Below are 15909 nucleotides of genomic sequence, written 5' to 3' on the forward strand. Positions count from 1 at the left end.
TCCCTGTAAATTGTTTGTATCGCTAATCTCATTTCAATATATTATCTATTTGGTGTCAATGTGCCTATGTCTTTAACGAAGAACGAGGGGAAGGAAAGGGAGGAGTAGGAGTTGAGGCAGGAGACTGGTAGGCGGCAGGTTAAGGTTTGTTACGCAGTTTCAAAAGAGTTAAAAGCCCACCGATTTGAGTTAGCCGAAGCATTTATTTTTATCGATTGAGCAGCCTAAGAAGAAGACGGTTTGCCTTGCCGGGCGGAACCGATGGTAATCTTCAAATCCAGAAGGAACCCCCGTAGCACCATATTGCACTAAGAATTTCATGTCCTGATATCCATCGATTCTTTTTACCAGTAATGAGAGATGGAGGTGCATGGATGACTTTCATGTTGAAATAATTCAGATAGGCAGGGCTACAAATGTCTGCTCTGACAGGAAAGTACGATCTTCCTTCATTAATTTTGTTACCGCTTGATCTGGAAACTTCAACATATGTGCTTCTTGATGTATCCTTCGTCAGCTCCATTTCCTAATTCCTTCACAAATGATTTAAACTGTTCTTTGCCTGTATTGTAGATAATTATTACAAATCCTGACAGCACAATCAGGTATGGCAATCTCTTCAGTATCCAACACCAGTATGCAGTATTACATTTGTGAATCTAGCAACTTCTTTGAGTTCATCATTCTGTTCATAACGACTAGTCTTACTTATCAGTTCTTTAGTACCAACTGCATCCTCATATTCAACAAGTCGACAAATTTAATTTTAAGGCAGCAACCATCCATCGTCTTAATGCTGATGGAATCTCAGATATACCAATTACTCCTTCATCATCTTTGATAATCTTATTTTGTTCCTGAGCTTGATCAATTGACAGACAGACATGGAATGAATATCTTAAGAAACCAAAATTTAATTTAAATCGGCAGCATTTCCAAATAAATCTGCAAGTTTATATGAGCATTCATACCCAACATTTATCTGCATTTATCTGCCCCACTATGAGCTTTCTACGGTCCTTCTTGAACTTTTTTGGGATTTTCCAGGGCATTATGTATTCTTTCCGAGAGCTTTCGATGTGCATCCAGGGTTTTCTAGACTTTTATGGTTCGAGGTAGTGCCCAGAAGATTCTTTAGAGCTTTAAAAAAAGACGAAGAAATGCACGTTACATTTTATGGAAAGCGCTAAAAGCTTTGCAAGCTTTAGGTAGCAATCAAAGCCTCCCAGACATTTATTATAACTGTAAAATTCCTTTCAAAAGCCCTCTAGTGTCAGTGAAGGACCGTATAAACGGATAGACCCCTTTCAGAACTCCTTAAGAGAGCTAAGCACAGCTTTCGATGCGCGTTTCATTCCTAATTTCTATAGCACATTGCCAGAGAGTTTTAGTTCATTTCGAGATATAATGTAATGTACTACAACATACAAACGATTTGGTATAGTTCGGGAAAGGATATTCGCACGGAATCATAAGAGCTGTAAACCCTGGACATTTTGCGATAATGAAATTTCAGATGTTTCAGAATTTCTTAAATTCAAACGATTTAGGCCATTCAGTAGATACTCAGTGTTAACAAAGAAATGTTTTTTTACTGCAAAATGAAGGAAAGCATAACTAAAAACTGTAAAGTACGTCAGGATGCAATTATATAAATTACGCACACTCATTCCATTTTATTTGATGCAGTACAATGCAATGCTTGTAATTTGGTAAAACAATATTGTTCAATTATGCATGTGACCCTGATGATGTTATTTTCAATTACCGAAATAACATTAGTTTATGACCGTATAGAAATTGAATAAAATATTTCAATAGGAACTAGAAATTTTTGTCAGTAAATTACATCGGGAGGAGCTACATTCAACAGGCAGCAGGATGGATGAAACTTTGAAGGATAATCTCAATACTATAAGACCTTTGATATTGCTAACAAATGCGTTTGGATTACAATTTATCAGTGTGTATAAATCAAAATCCTTCGACTACATCTGTTACCTGTTTTGGTTAAGCGCCCATTTAAGCTTCTTGTTATACAACGTGAAACTTATATGGCAAGAGGAAGATTCCACGGATAACGGCTATTGGATACTTTTCCTAAGCCTTACATGTGCAAATAATATCTTTTTGATATCCGTTACTCTTTACCAACAACAAAGCGTCATGACCATCATAAAAGACTTTTCCGAAGTAGATGATGCCTTAAAACGCCTTAATATCAAAATTAATCATCCGAAAATAAAGAAAACGGTTACCCAGATGATCGCGATTGGTGTAATGATAAAAGGATGCAAAGCGCTATGTTATCTATTTGTAAAAGAATTTGGAATCTGGAAAAGAATGTCGATAGTGATTGGTTCCATTCTCAAAGGAGTGTATTTCACAGGTTCTGCTTTATGCGTGGTGGCTGGTCATTATATATCTAAAATGACTAGTATTGGATTGTCCAGAAAGAACCTTGAGGGATTAGAAATCACCCATCTGCGTATGCTCTACTCTAAAATGCAAAATGTAATAAATATAATCCACAGGATTTCCGAATTAGCTATTCTCACTGGTGTGGTTTACTCAATATGTCATACTTGCCTTTCTGTACAACATCTATACATTGATATGAAAGAAGCAAGCTCTAACAATTACACAAACCCTATAGGTGTCGTGTTACATGCCACGTGCGTTATCTTGGAAGCCGTGGATGGGTTGATTATAGCTCAACAATTCACGTACGTAATAAAAAAGGTTAGTTACTTTCTCTTAGTTTATAATTGTGAACATTTTGTTTAGGCAAACCGTTTTGCTGCTTCAATACATGGTGGACGAACGACGTTTAGAAATGCCCAGGATGAATTCAATGTAAGCACAGTATGAGTACTCTTGTAAACTAAAGATATTTTGTGGGGGGTGCATTGGGAGATTTGCTAAATTATTATCAATGGTATGTAGCGCATTCACGTTAATATAGGAAATAACATCGTCTAACTAGTAACAAAAGGTCTCTCATGGAGACTAACGGGTAATTATAACATTTTAACATACAGGGTGACAATTTGAAAACTTACCACCCCCCATATCTTAGTAAATAAACGAGATATTTAAAAAAATCAAAATCCGTTTCGGTAATTCGGAGGGGGAATCACAATGACATAGTTGCGGCGACGCACCCCCTCCAACCCCCTGCGCCCCAGCCACCACAACTTTTAAATCTTAAATAGTGACCCCCCATGTGTGATACGTCGTTGGAAAGCTCTGAAAAAATGCTTTCCAACCATACCAAATAGCATTACATTTAGGTTAGTAATTATCGTGCAAATCAAAAAATAAACATGGAAAATCGTATTTAACTTGAACTTCCAAAGCCGACTCGACAGCAACTCATTTTTGATCGCCAGTTATAATCTATTCTCAAACTCTTGTCGAACCTTTTCAAATGTTGGTTTTGCAATATTTCGACATTCTTGAATTATTCTCTGTCTTAGTTCGTCTATGTTCGCCGGTTGCGTTTTAAATACGACAGATTTCAAATGTATCATATTAGTTTATTTTTTGATTTGCACGATAATTACTAACCTAATTGTAATGCTATTTGGTATGGTTGGAAAGCATTTTTTCAGACCTTTCCAACGACGTATCACACATGGGGGGTCACTATTTAAGATTTAAAAGTTGGGGTGGCTGGGGCGCAGGGGGTTGGAGGGGGTGCGTCGCCAACTATGTCATTGTGATATTGTGATTCCCCCTCCGAATTACCGAAACGGATTTTGATTTTTTTAAATATCTCGTTTATTTACTAAGATATGGGGGGTGGTAAGTTTTCAAATTGTCACCCTGTATATTATTTGCAAATTTTATCAAAATATGTAATGAGTTGCACCTACTAGCTCAATCGAATGGAAATTATTCGAACTTACCTTATGGACTCTCTGCGGTATCAAAACTAATTCGTTATGCTCATTTTAGCGCATGATGAAAGGTACGATGTAGTAGAAAAAACATGTTAAAAAACGTAACTTTTGAAAACGTTAAGTTAGCCCCCACCCCCCCGCTTTTTAAAATTTTTCTATGGCTTAACCGTAATGGCGCTAGCTTTAATTCAAGTGGCGCAATTGAGCGCATAACCAGATGTATGGAGTGGCACAAATACCGGTAGCAAAATGCGTTATGGGGGTTCCGTTCACTTGGCCCCTCCCAAATATATTTAAGGATAACCAAAAAACAAGAATGGCGCAAAGATATCTTTTTACGGCGCATTTCAGCGCATACCTGAGAGTACAATTTCGTATGAAAAGATGTTAAAAAAAGTAACTTTTAAAAACGTTAAGTTGGCCCCCCCACTTTTTGAAAATTTGTCACGGCTTAACCATAATGGCGCTAGCTTTAATTCAAGTGGCGCAATTGAGCGCATAACCAAATGTATCAGGTGACCTAGTTACAAGGGACAAAATACGTACTGGGGGGGGCTACGTTCACTTGCCCCCCCCCCCAATGTTTTTTCGGATTTCTAAAAAACGATAATGGCGCAAGAGTTATTATCGGTGGCGCATATGAGCGCATAACGAGCGCATTCATTTTAACATAATACGACTATCAAATCTCTCAGTGGGGGGGCCAAGTTAACGGACCCTAGAAATTTGTCTAAAGACTTCTTAGGTCAAAGTTCGTATGGGGGGTATGTGAAATCCAGAAATGAACAATGACTTTCAAGAAGTAGATCCTTATTGAATTGAGTTTTTCTTAAGTCAAGATGCGTCGTCATTGATAAATAAATTAATTGCTTGTAGATAAGCGTTCATGAGCACGCCCGAAGCTCGTAATAAACACGTCGCTCAAATTTATTATAGGAAATTCACACGTAGGTATGCCGCTCTCCTGAAAATGCAATAACGATTACGATGTCATTTAACCACAAGATTTGAATTTCAACTCGTTCGCAATCCTTTTAGCTCCCCGTCTTTCGGCACTTGCATATAGTTAGAACAGAGTTCTTGTAAATCCTTATATCTGAAACGAAATATTTTGTGGACACTTACAATTCCCCCAAGTTTAAAATATTAGGTAAGATTGTCAATCACTTTCGAAAAGTAATTTATGCATCCAACAATCAACAAACTGCTATGATATAGTTTTGGTTTCAGGTTCAAAGTAGCTCTTTAGGACTTCTCCATGAAAAACTGTATTTTGACTGCATGGGTCTTTTCCCTCTAAACACCACCTTAATTTATTCGGTAATTATTTTCTTAAGTCTGTAAAGATGCATAACTTATGCTATTGTTTACAGGCCATTGGAACTACAATAACATTTATAATATTCGTCGTGAAGAATGATTTGAACTTGTAGACGAAAAACAAACTGGAAACATTGCGTTCATAGTAAATTTTGCACAGTTAATGCACGAATCCACCTACACTCAAGTGGATATGACAAAGCATTACAATTTTTCACGAAGTTATCGAAGTGGCAGATCCAACTAGGGCACATAGTCCCTAAAGAATTTTGCAGTAATTTAATGCACAATGGTTTTGTATTATTATATTCTGACAATCGAACATAATGTAATTTAATTACTTAATTTTCTGTGTGAAATGTAAAAAAAATAAAATTACGCAAGTTTGATCGATTATCATGTTTCAATCACAATGTAGAATTTTGGAAAATTTGATTAAATTCGATACAGTGGATGTAAATCGTTCCCAAAATAACGTCATTTGATTTTTGGTTTCGGCATGTTTCAGAGTCCTTAAGGATGGTTTAGTTTTAGACTATTAATTATATAACGATCGCCAAATAGGTTCTTAATGATAATAAACAAAAACCGTTTTTGCAGTTTCAGTGTGTAATAATTAGGAAATTAAAGAACAGAACAAAAATGACATGTCTTAGTGCTCGTATTTTTGGACAATTCTCGGTAAGAGTACTTCATCCTTCATGTCTCTTTGCATTAGAAACCCATCACTGCGCCACTGTTCGATTCATTATTCAGCTCCACTCAAATTCCGTTCCCTTAGTCTTTTCAAATTCATTGTTTTTTTTGCATCCTCTCTATTCTTCAGTTTTAGATCCTTTAACTTTGTGCCATGCCAATTCTTCAGATTTCTTTTCATATTTCCCAGTTCGGCCTGTTTTTCTAATGCGATTCGTCCACCTCCGCGAACCTTTTCCATTCTTCAATTTTTTAATATGCTGCATTACATTTTCCACAGGCATTAAGAAAATAAGAAATAACAATGTAACGTTGATTTTTCTTCTGAAAATAGTTATTTACATAAAAGTCAGGAAGGTGACACATTACTGGCGAGGAAATAAATATAATTTCCGAGCATGAATGGAACCAGTTTGTAAACGTTGAGTCAGGTTTTTAAGTGAAATTGTACTAATTTGAAAGTGAATTGAATTTATCCAGCCGTTTTTGAGACTTGAAAAACCCCATAATCCTATCCTACCTGGAAGACCTTATTCTTAAGAACTCGAGGCTGCCTTCAATTAGGTTGAACGCGCAATTACACTCGTGCAACTTTATTTACGACAACCCGTCGACACTCCCTTACGTTGGTGATGCCTTAAAACAGCCTTAATTCGTGGCACTGACTTTGATGTATCCTGCTTTCATAAATGACGATTCATTATTTTTTTTTTCTTACTATTTGTGGCCTACCTAATCTCACAGAGTGGACGTAACATCCTTCAATGTGAATATGGCGCTTTAAGTTTCACTTATCGATCGTTGATAAATTGCACTGTTCACAATTAAACACTTTGGCAATATTACTGGTTAGACGAGGATTCTTGTACCTTATCGTTGGTTTCATAAATGCACGGATCACATTTAAATTCTTTGAAGTAACGTTATAAAATGTGATGTTTTAAACTACCCTTGCTTTTTATAGTGTAATTACCTACATTGAGTGTAATTGAAATTTTACAGCCGTAAAAACTACAATATTGATAACTTTTGGCCATTGTAAATAAACAAAATAGTGATCTTATCCCACCAATAGTAATTACTATGTGCTGCCAGCAGAGGTCCCACTGTTAATCGAATATCCAATAGTTTGGGCGTGAGAACTTTGGTTTCATCGTTAATACCGACCCTGTTTATCTAATAGAAATGATAATTATTATCTGGTGCATTGCTGTTACCTACTCTTGTTTATTTCACAAAATTATTCATTGTCTATGAAAGTATGAATTTTGACCGTTGGAACTCATTAGCGTCTCGTCACATTTTTCGTACAGCGATAATTTAAAGAGTCATTTGTCATAAGTTTGATTAACAGATGTGACTTCGTGGATTTCCGAAGCATAACGTATGCTAAATTTAACTTCTCGTAGAAAGTGTTTAATTTTGTACACCAAAAAGTGGGGTCACTTCGGTATACTTGGATAAGTTCCCATAATCTTGTTTCATTGATATTTCTCTTAATTTTTTCAACCTGCACGTGCAACCTTGAGGTAGTAATCTAGGCTTTTTGAAAAAGAGTCGGTTTATATTATCTATACTTATGTAACACATTGTAATAGTACACAAACAAAATGTTAATAGCAATGCAAGTAATAATTTAGAGTAGGTGTGCAAATTCCGGAAAGTGGAGTCTGTTAAGACATGGACATATGGATAGACGGATTCTGGGGAAAACATGCTAAAAATGTCACCGTAACAATCTATACAAGTTACAAAAAATATACCTATTATATAACTTTGAAAATGTATCAAGAAGAGTAATTGAGGAATGAAGTTAAACAAATGTATAAGCCACGGCAAAGCAAAATTTGTTTTACATTGTTGCAAATTGTGTGATGAATGATGGTTATGTATTGGGCCATTCCTCCGGCATTATTTGCAAATTAATGCAAATAAACCTTGATTCGTCGAAAAACTACATTGAGAAATATCTAAATCTGAATTGCGAGAAGGTATACCTATGTCGATTTTATTTGGATACAATGGGTGCTAAAAATAATAACTTAAACAAATCCAGAAATTGTGCTTTTAATGTTTTAATATTTAATAAATTGTTACTCATATCATCGGATAAACACAAGCCGTTCGCGGTTCGGGACAAGCAGTTCCTCCGAAAAGCGCATCACAAATTAACAACAAAAGCAGAATAATAATAGGCATATCCTTGAAGATACAAAGGACTACTTAAATATAAATAAAATGAGGGTACGTTAAACTCAATTTATCGGAAGCAAGAGTGTTGGCAACGTTTGCAGCGGCAACAGGTTATTCATCGCATCATTACAAAGTAGAAGTAGGTTATTCCATACGCCTAATATTTATTTACAATGATTAACTTTTTCTATTTCAGAAGTAGACGCAGTTCGACGCCAGCCAAGCGGCGGTGTATCACAATTTAGAGAAGCTTGTTTCATTAACCATGCATCATTAGCAGGTGGGATTAGGCCAATTTCTGGACAGTTTACAAGTAATCCCAGTTAGTCTTCTCCCGGAATCGTTTGGAAATCTTTTCGGTCAAACTTATATTTTTGTCTTAACAGTTACAATATTTTTAAATTTCTTCAAAGTTTACGTCTTTCTAAATTAATTAGATCTCATTGCTTATATTATATTAATATAGAAGAAGTGAGAAAATCTGGGCTATCTTATGAAAATGAGGCAAACGAATAAATAATAAACGTACAGGAAATGCAAGAATAAATTTATATATGGAAGGAATACAAGCAAGGTACAAGTGGATATTGAATACCAAACTTCATCGTAGGAGAAGAGACAAAATGGAGAAGAAATAATAATGATAGGACGCAGAGCAGTAAAATAATATGGAATGATGTTTAGATAAACACAAAGGAAAAATTGTGGGAACAAAGAAAAAACATTTACGATACGGATGGGATATGGCACAGACAAGGGGAAAAAGAGAAGAAAGTATGGAGTTTCCTAATTCGTAAGGTACTATAGAACAACTTAAGACCTTCTGCAGGGGCACCTCTAAAAAGCATGATGCGGGTCCCTCTGTAATTCGGCACAAGTCTATTGAGGGCTTAGAACAAGGGAGGGACAGTAAATAAATAATAAAACAAGAACCGAGGAACCAAGGGTTACAATTTTAACAACAGAGGGAGAAAATTTGGAATACACGAGGGAACAAAAGATACAAGAAGCTGATAGCAGAGTGGGTGCCGAAATTAAAAGATGGGAGAATATAAAAATAGCTGCGAGGCTCAGTTGTGGATATGAGGAGAGGGGAAATGGAAAATGAAGAGAAGGTGAAGAAAGAAAATCAGAAAATGTATGCTGTGTAAAGATTAAGAGGAGAAAGATCATTTAATGCGGGAGTATTCGAGGGAGTATTAGTAAAACGAAGAAAAGCAAAACAGATAAATATTAAACAGAGCGAAGGGGAAAGAACTGGAAGGAGCAGATTATAGAAAAAAATGGAAACAAAGAAAAAAGGGAAATTCAACGAAAGGTTAGGAAAAGAGTTAATTAATGAGTGGTTGGTAATGCTAATGAATATTCTTTACTGTAAGGTTGTTCTCCCCAGACTTATACCAAATTTAAAGAATTCAGTGGTACTTATAGTGCGGAGATAAAGGAGAATAACGTGAACAATAATGTTAAAAAAGTTTATAATAGAAATTATTCGGCGTCGGGATATGACGACCCCATCGCCCATCGCCTTTTGGTGGTGCAATCAGTCAATTTCATGTCAGTAAGTGTCTTCAATCAAATGAATAAAAAGCAAAAAATGAAAAAAAAAAGGTTTTCGCCGTAAGGTGAGTAACTTTAGCGCATTTTCCATGAATATAATGTACTATTTATGCGCACAATGGACATATGTATGTATTCTTATAAATAAGAAATTTGCCATTGCGCAGTCTACGCCTGCGCACACATGATCGCAATATATTTGCCTTTACTAGGAGAATCTCCATTTAAAATTTCAAAAAAATATCTCTACAAATAAAATCGGATACTTCAGAAACTAGCACCTACTCCGAATTTTTCAGCAGCTGCTTCAGGTGGCGAAAACTTCCACGCCACATTTTACCAGAGCTTAATATTTTCAAATAAATAGAAGTAACACGGTGATAAATAAGCCAATTTGTCTTTCATTCGAAAGTTTTGTTTTTATTGTTGTTTTGCTTCATTTTAATATACCCAAACAGTCATGGAGTTACATTTTTCAATATATGTGAAATATTAAATAATCGAAATAAAAGTTTTCGTTGATACGCCCTTTTATTAATTTTGAAGTAAAAAATCGCACACGTAAATTTTGCTTTTGCATAAGGTTTCATCCATTAAAAGACAGAGAACACGTGCGTTTTAGTTTCCAGTGGTGGAGTGCGTATTTTTTTAAACCATTACCTAGACCTACAGCTTAGGAAAATTATTAGGTACCAAAGCTAGAGCTCTTTATACATAAACATTTAAAGGCCGTCTGGCACACATCACAATCCGTTCTACCACTATGAAGAATTCTTAAATAGTGCCATCTGTGCTAAGGTGTGATAACTCTGTTTAAAGTATTTTATGTAGTTTGTCATTTCATATAGTGTTCATGTTTTTTTTTTACTTTACATAACTTTTATATTTATATATCATTTTGACAATTTTAAGTACACTTTGTATAATAACAAGCAAATATATTATTATTACATTCAAAATCTACACTATATAATGCAAGAAGAATCAAATCCTTAGGCAAATTCTCCGAAATATTGCATTTATCGTCTGTAAGTGCTCTCCTTCGACACTACGTTCTCTAGATACGACAAATTATAACCGATCTCGATAAGGGATCGGATCGAAGATAATGGCGCTGGTTGGCTGAAATTAATTCCTTTCGTTGAGACATTTTATTAGAGCACCATGAAGAATAAATCCACTCACAATCGTGAGGTTCAAATACTTGCCAGAAATGCATAATTTTAGATTTCTAAGAAACGTACATGTTTGTATTTACTTTCCTTACGCATCCGTACATATTCTGCAGCAGTAGAACTAACGATGCGTTGTAAAATTTTGGGGAAGTTATGTAAGTCAAAAAAGGTGGTCTACCAACTCTAATTCGTGAACGTCTTTGTAAATCAAATAGAAATCAATAGTAAGGACCACGTTATTTACAGATGGAGGCAACATTCGTCAATATTTTGTTACTTTTTGTGTTTGGGTATTTTTTGACATTAGTATTGTTTATACCTACACGTTTGTTGGTACATTTCCTTAGCCTTTAAAAAACAAAGTTGTTTTTAACTAAATTGAACACACCTACTGTGCTTAAAATATCGTTTATTCTTTAGACCCTATCCAGGGCGAACTTTTAATCTCATTCACGTATGTTGACTGTAGTCCAGGTTGAACTTTTTTGTTATTGTTTTGTTCTGAGAAACCTTTGCTAACTTTATCTGTTTGTTTACTACACCATGATTTCCACGTAAACATTTGCGTGTTATATCAATTATTTACTTTTTAGGAAAAATAAGTGCTTAGTCCTAAGTAATGTTTACCCACAGTGTTTGCAGCGATGTATACACGGATGACGTAAATATTTCTGTGGGTCGTTTTTTCGCTTCCTCGTACCGAGTTTTCCGTCTCGGAAATTGGTACATTTTTGGAGACTAAGTCGTATTGACATAGCTTTAGACTCAAGGATAACAAATATTTAATTTAGTAATCGTACAGTGTAATTTTTTCTCAACAAAAATCTGTCCACCTAAAAGGACTACTGAAAGTAGTAGATGCCCTGCTAGATACCTTAATTTACCTATTTAACTTCTGGAAATTGAACCAACACTTAATGCTCGAATGTGTAAAGTCCAGGGAGGAAATCATTTCGAGCATGGTGCAGCGAAGGGGCCCTACTACTAGCTAAGCTACTACTTCGACTTGGATAATGTGTTCGAATGCGGAAGTCCGAGGAGGACTTGATCCTGTTGCGAATGAACTTTATGCGTTATTTTATTACTATAGAGATAGGCCAAACCTGGAATCACCCACTACACTCCCGAAACGACTAAAGCAATGTACTAAGAGAAGCGAACCAGCTACGAACAAGGCCGGAAAAGTGCTGATATGCAAAGGGCATACTGATGCTAGCCGACTACCATGAGAAGGGTAAAAAATAAACTGAAAATACTGTTCAGCACTTTTGCACAGTTTGCAGACATCAATCGTGATGTGCCTGAACGAAGGAAATATTGGTTCGCCACCGCAGTGCACCTTGTGTCTCATGGTCGATTTCCTATTCGAATTGATTCCCATCCACCCAGTGTTGTTTAAGTCGTCGATGTTTTATTTTAATAAGTAACATTTTAATATAAAAAACCTCATAATTGTAATATTCTTGTAGTTTTTGGTTTGATAATGGCCTGCTGTTAACCAGACCGAAACATATGTCAGCTACTATAACAACTTATTCTGCAACATATGTAAATACTACAGCAGAAATATAAATTTGATTGGGGAAGACAACATCTTGTGTTATTATTATTGACGGATGGAGGTACTGGCCATAATAGCGCCTTCCAATCAGAACATTTTGTCTGCACTGCTGTTCCCATGTTGATTTATGTTTTATGAATATTACGAACTAAATGTTGAAATTTGTAAGTAACCACAGCAATATTGTTCGATTTGAGATCATCCAATTTTAGTTGTTAATGGGCTACTATTTACTAGTATCATTGAATAAAGAATCTTATTCAATGCTATTATAAATAAATAAGATTACGGAACATTTCTGGTTCAAGTCAACCTGTACTGAACAATATATTTTGATCTTTTATCTCTTCGTCATCTAAAAATTAAAACTCAAGACCACCAATAGATACTTCCCCGAATCAAACCAATCAAAGAAGAAATTGGGTAAGTACGTCAAGAAAAGTCGTTAGTTTATGCAATAAATCCGGTTGACCCTAAAAATAATTAAACTGGTACCATTGAGTAATTAAATATTCACTCAACTCTGGTACACTATTGTTGACTGTTGAGAGTTGTGTTATGATTGATGCAACATACGCGGCCGTGGAAATTTCAGCTGATATTATTAAACACAGATAAATCATATCCGTAATGCGTAAACGAAGATAGCACAGACACAACAGGATATGATAGTAAAATTAGAAAGTTCTCAAAATCCGGATTCTCTGCGCGGTTTCGGTGCGGTAATTCCACATAATATGCGTTAAGTAATAAGATAATACTCATACTCTCACTTTTATCCGTCTACCTCTACCAATTTTTTCATTAACGTCCGCGTTGCTACTTACTTTTTGTGGCGCGTGTTCTGCTCACGAATCCCTCACACGCTCCGCTTAATTAAGATAAACGTTAACAGTGTTGCTGTTATCAGCGAGGACCAACAAAAAAAATACGTTTAAAATGAGGTTATAATGATAACAGTCTTTTCAACAAATTTGCTTATGCACGATAACAGAAAGTGCGATTTATCTCACGTGTAGGAATTCGTTGCTGCGATGCTGGTGGATGAAAGAATTGCACACGTGTGAATGTTCAAGGCTGACTTGTTTATCCAGTTTCTTCATCCCTTAGCGTCGTGTGTGTAGGGTTGGGCAGTACTGCGTATTTATTACACGAGCCTAAACCTAAAACACCAGGTATTTTGTATGATTCCACTTTAAATTAACTTTTCTCCTAACTCAATAGGTATCAAGATGATCACAGTATGCCTACGTCCAAAAACAAAAGAAAAAAAAAACAAATTAGGCATATTGTCATTTGTATAATTTTTTTCCATTCGTGGTATGCAGAAAAGAAATTAAGGCCCAAAATTAAAACTCTGTATCTCGTATGGCTCTTCTGCTACGGTACAGACAAGTTTTCTCTTCTGGATGACGATCTGATAAGAAAGTCCGCCCCAATTGTGGGCATCAATTTCGCTTACGAAGATTCTCTCTTTCCTGAGCGATATGCAGGTAAATTCGAATTCCTGAACTATACCCCCAATTTCCTCACCATGGGATACACCTTGTCGTGGTGGTGGGGCTCAGTAGTCACTATTTTCAGTGGCGAAGCTATAAGTATCCTAGGCGGGTGACTGCTAGACTCCATGACTTCAATTGCAATTTATCGGTACAGGAGTAGAATTTCGAGAAATCGAAGTCGACCGTGACACGTTAAAGGTGAAAAGGGAAACTTTATCGACACGAGTTCGACGAGTTCTGTGTTAGCGTTTTGTAGGATAAGAAAATTAATCCGCATTTATTTTCTTAAAGACGAAAAATTCATGGTTTATAAAACCAGCATGTAAAAATCTATATTTGGCTAGGCACGTTAGCTGCTCTTTGTAGCTATATGAGAATAAATACATACATACATACCATACCTCAAATTCGTTGCAGAGAATTTTTCAATTCAATTTTAAATTCTTAAAAGTTCTTAGAAATTTTTAAGGCCCATTGAAGGTCTAATGCATTCTTAGAGACAACAAATCTTTAGGGACCTCAGTTAAAGGGTCGGTTATGCAAAAGAGGAGAGAATGTCAACCCCTTCTGAAAACCCCTTGTGGTTTGTGCCGCTTAAGCACTTAGTACCTAAGATTTAAACGACTTCTAGAGACTCATGAAAGCTCTAAGATGCTTTTTGAGACAAGCACCTCAATGACTCAACAAATATTTAGAAGGATGTTATAGATAGGTGACTCTTGGACGGTATTAGTAAAAGCGCTCACCGAAATGACACGAAAAGTGATCTGACAGCAACATGATTGTGTAATGATAGTAATGCAACATTCTTATTACTCAACGCCAACCAAAGTAATTTTATTGTATAACTTGTGTCTGAAGAAGAATGTCGTCGTCGTCTTCTTCTGGTGATGAAGATGCTTCACGAATTATCCCCCACATTTCTCTTGCTGTAGTCTGCACAAGTATATAGTCATATAAACACGGAAACTTTTCAACGAGAGATACAAATTTCGTATTAAATTCTGGATTGTCTTTCATTTTATATTATTTATTTGTAATTACAACGGAAAAATGGCAAAAGTAGCAAAGAAGTATTCAGAACAGCAGTAATAATACCTACACAAGTGACACGCAACAAAAGTGGAGCATGCTGCACTTTTGTGTACGTTGATGACGGTGATATGATTGTCACGTGTCATTTGCAAGTTATAGCATGTCGGTGTGCGCTGACTGATAAGCTAGCCTTTGTGTAACTTACAAATGACATCATGTTACTGTCAGGTATCACTATCATATTGTTTTGGTGAGCGCTCGGCCTTAGAGATTTTTAAGGATTCTTCACTTAACACAAAGAAATCTCGTAAAGGGTCTTTTTAAAATTACATATGTATCAAAAGATTATTTTATAGGCCTGTTAGACGTTCTAAAGGCAACTAAAAGATTGTTAATTTGATATAATATACCTATACTTTTAAGAAACATGCTCGAAATTAGCTATTGTTTGCGTTTTTCCTGTGTGTCTGTTCGTCTATTTACTAAGCTATTTCGGATTTAAAAAATGCACTTTATCTGCACAAGAATAAGTTGTGGACAATAATCCAAATATACTGAAAATAAACATCTATGATTCATAATGGAGATGTTTGCTTATATTAGGAACACATAAAGGATTGTCTCGTTAACTTTGTAATTAATAATGAATGTAGCAAAACATGCTAATGTGGGTTGCTAAATGTGCAAAATAGTAATTAAGAAAGTACGCTCATTGTGGAGGTAGATTTATGATGCTTTTAAACATTGCTGACGCAAATTACTACTGTTTTCCTTACTCATGCAACTTCTTTGTAAAAGCAGTACAAGCCAATTTTTTTACTATTGAGTGGGTAAATTCTATGCAGGAACGTAAAACTTTGCTTTGATTTAGTTGCAAATTACTAGCACCCATGACGTGATTCACACTAGGTAACAATTGTTCATTCCTGATCACTATCACTACTATGGTAAACGTGGGATGA

General features: G+C 35.7%; 1 protein-coding gene and 1 long non-coding RNA gene across 6 annotated transcripts; both read left to right on the top strand.

Annotated features, from left to right (window-relative positions):
- The first annotated feature begins 227 nt into the window (after positions 1-227).
- On the top strand, positions 228-5588 carry LOC116160657. 5 transcript variants are annotated; one of them, XR_004143273.1, is made up of 5 exons: positions 228-2742; positions 2788-2856; positions 4782-5055; positions 5136-5225; positions 5279-5588. XR_004143273.1 is itself a non-coding variant. In XM_031473917.1 (4 exons), exons 1-4 carry the CDS (start codon positions 1882-1884, stop codon positions 5336-5338), a joined length of 1080 nt encoding a protein of 359 aa, XP_031329777.1. In that variant the 5' UTR covers positions 228-1881; the 3' UTR covers positions 5339-5588. The 5 variants fall into 5 exon arrangements, 1 of the variants encoding a protein (XP_031329777.1); XR_004143275.1 differs by having other exon boundaries at positions 228-2726; XR_004143276.1 differs by lacking the exon at positions 4782-5055 and having other exon boundaries at positions 228-2488; positions 2535-2742.
- Positions 5589-9022: 3434 nt separating this feature from the next.
- LOC116166916 lies at positions 9023-12618 on the top strand. The gene is made up of 3 exons (XR_004144438.1): positions 9023-12083; positions 12126-12272; positions 12319-12618. It is a non-coding gene; the product is annotated as an uncharacterized LOC116166916 (long non-coding RNA).
- The last annotated feature ends 3291 nt before the right edge of the window (positions 12619-15909 follow it).

This window comes from Photinus pyralis, unplaced genomic scaffold (assembly GCF_008802855.1).
Source record: "Photinus pyralis isolate 1611_PpyrPB1 unplaced genomic scaffold, Ppyr1.3 Ppyr1.4_LG1, whole genome shotgun sequence".
Lineage (NCBI taxonomy): Eukaryota > Metazoa > Arthropoda > Insecta > Coleoptera > Lampyridae > Photinus > Photinus pyralis.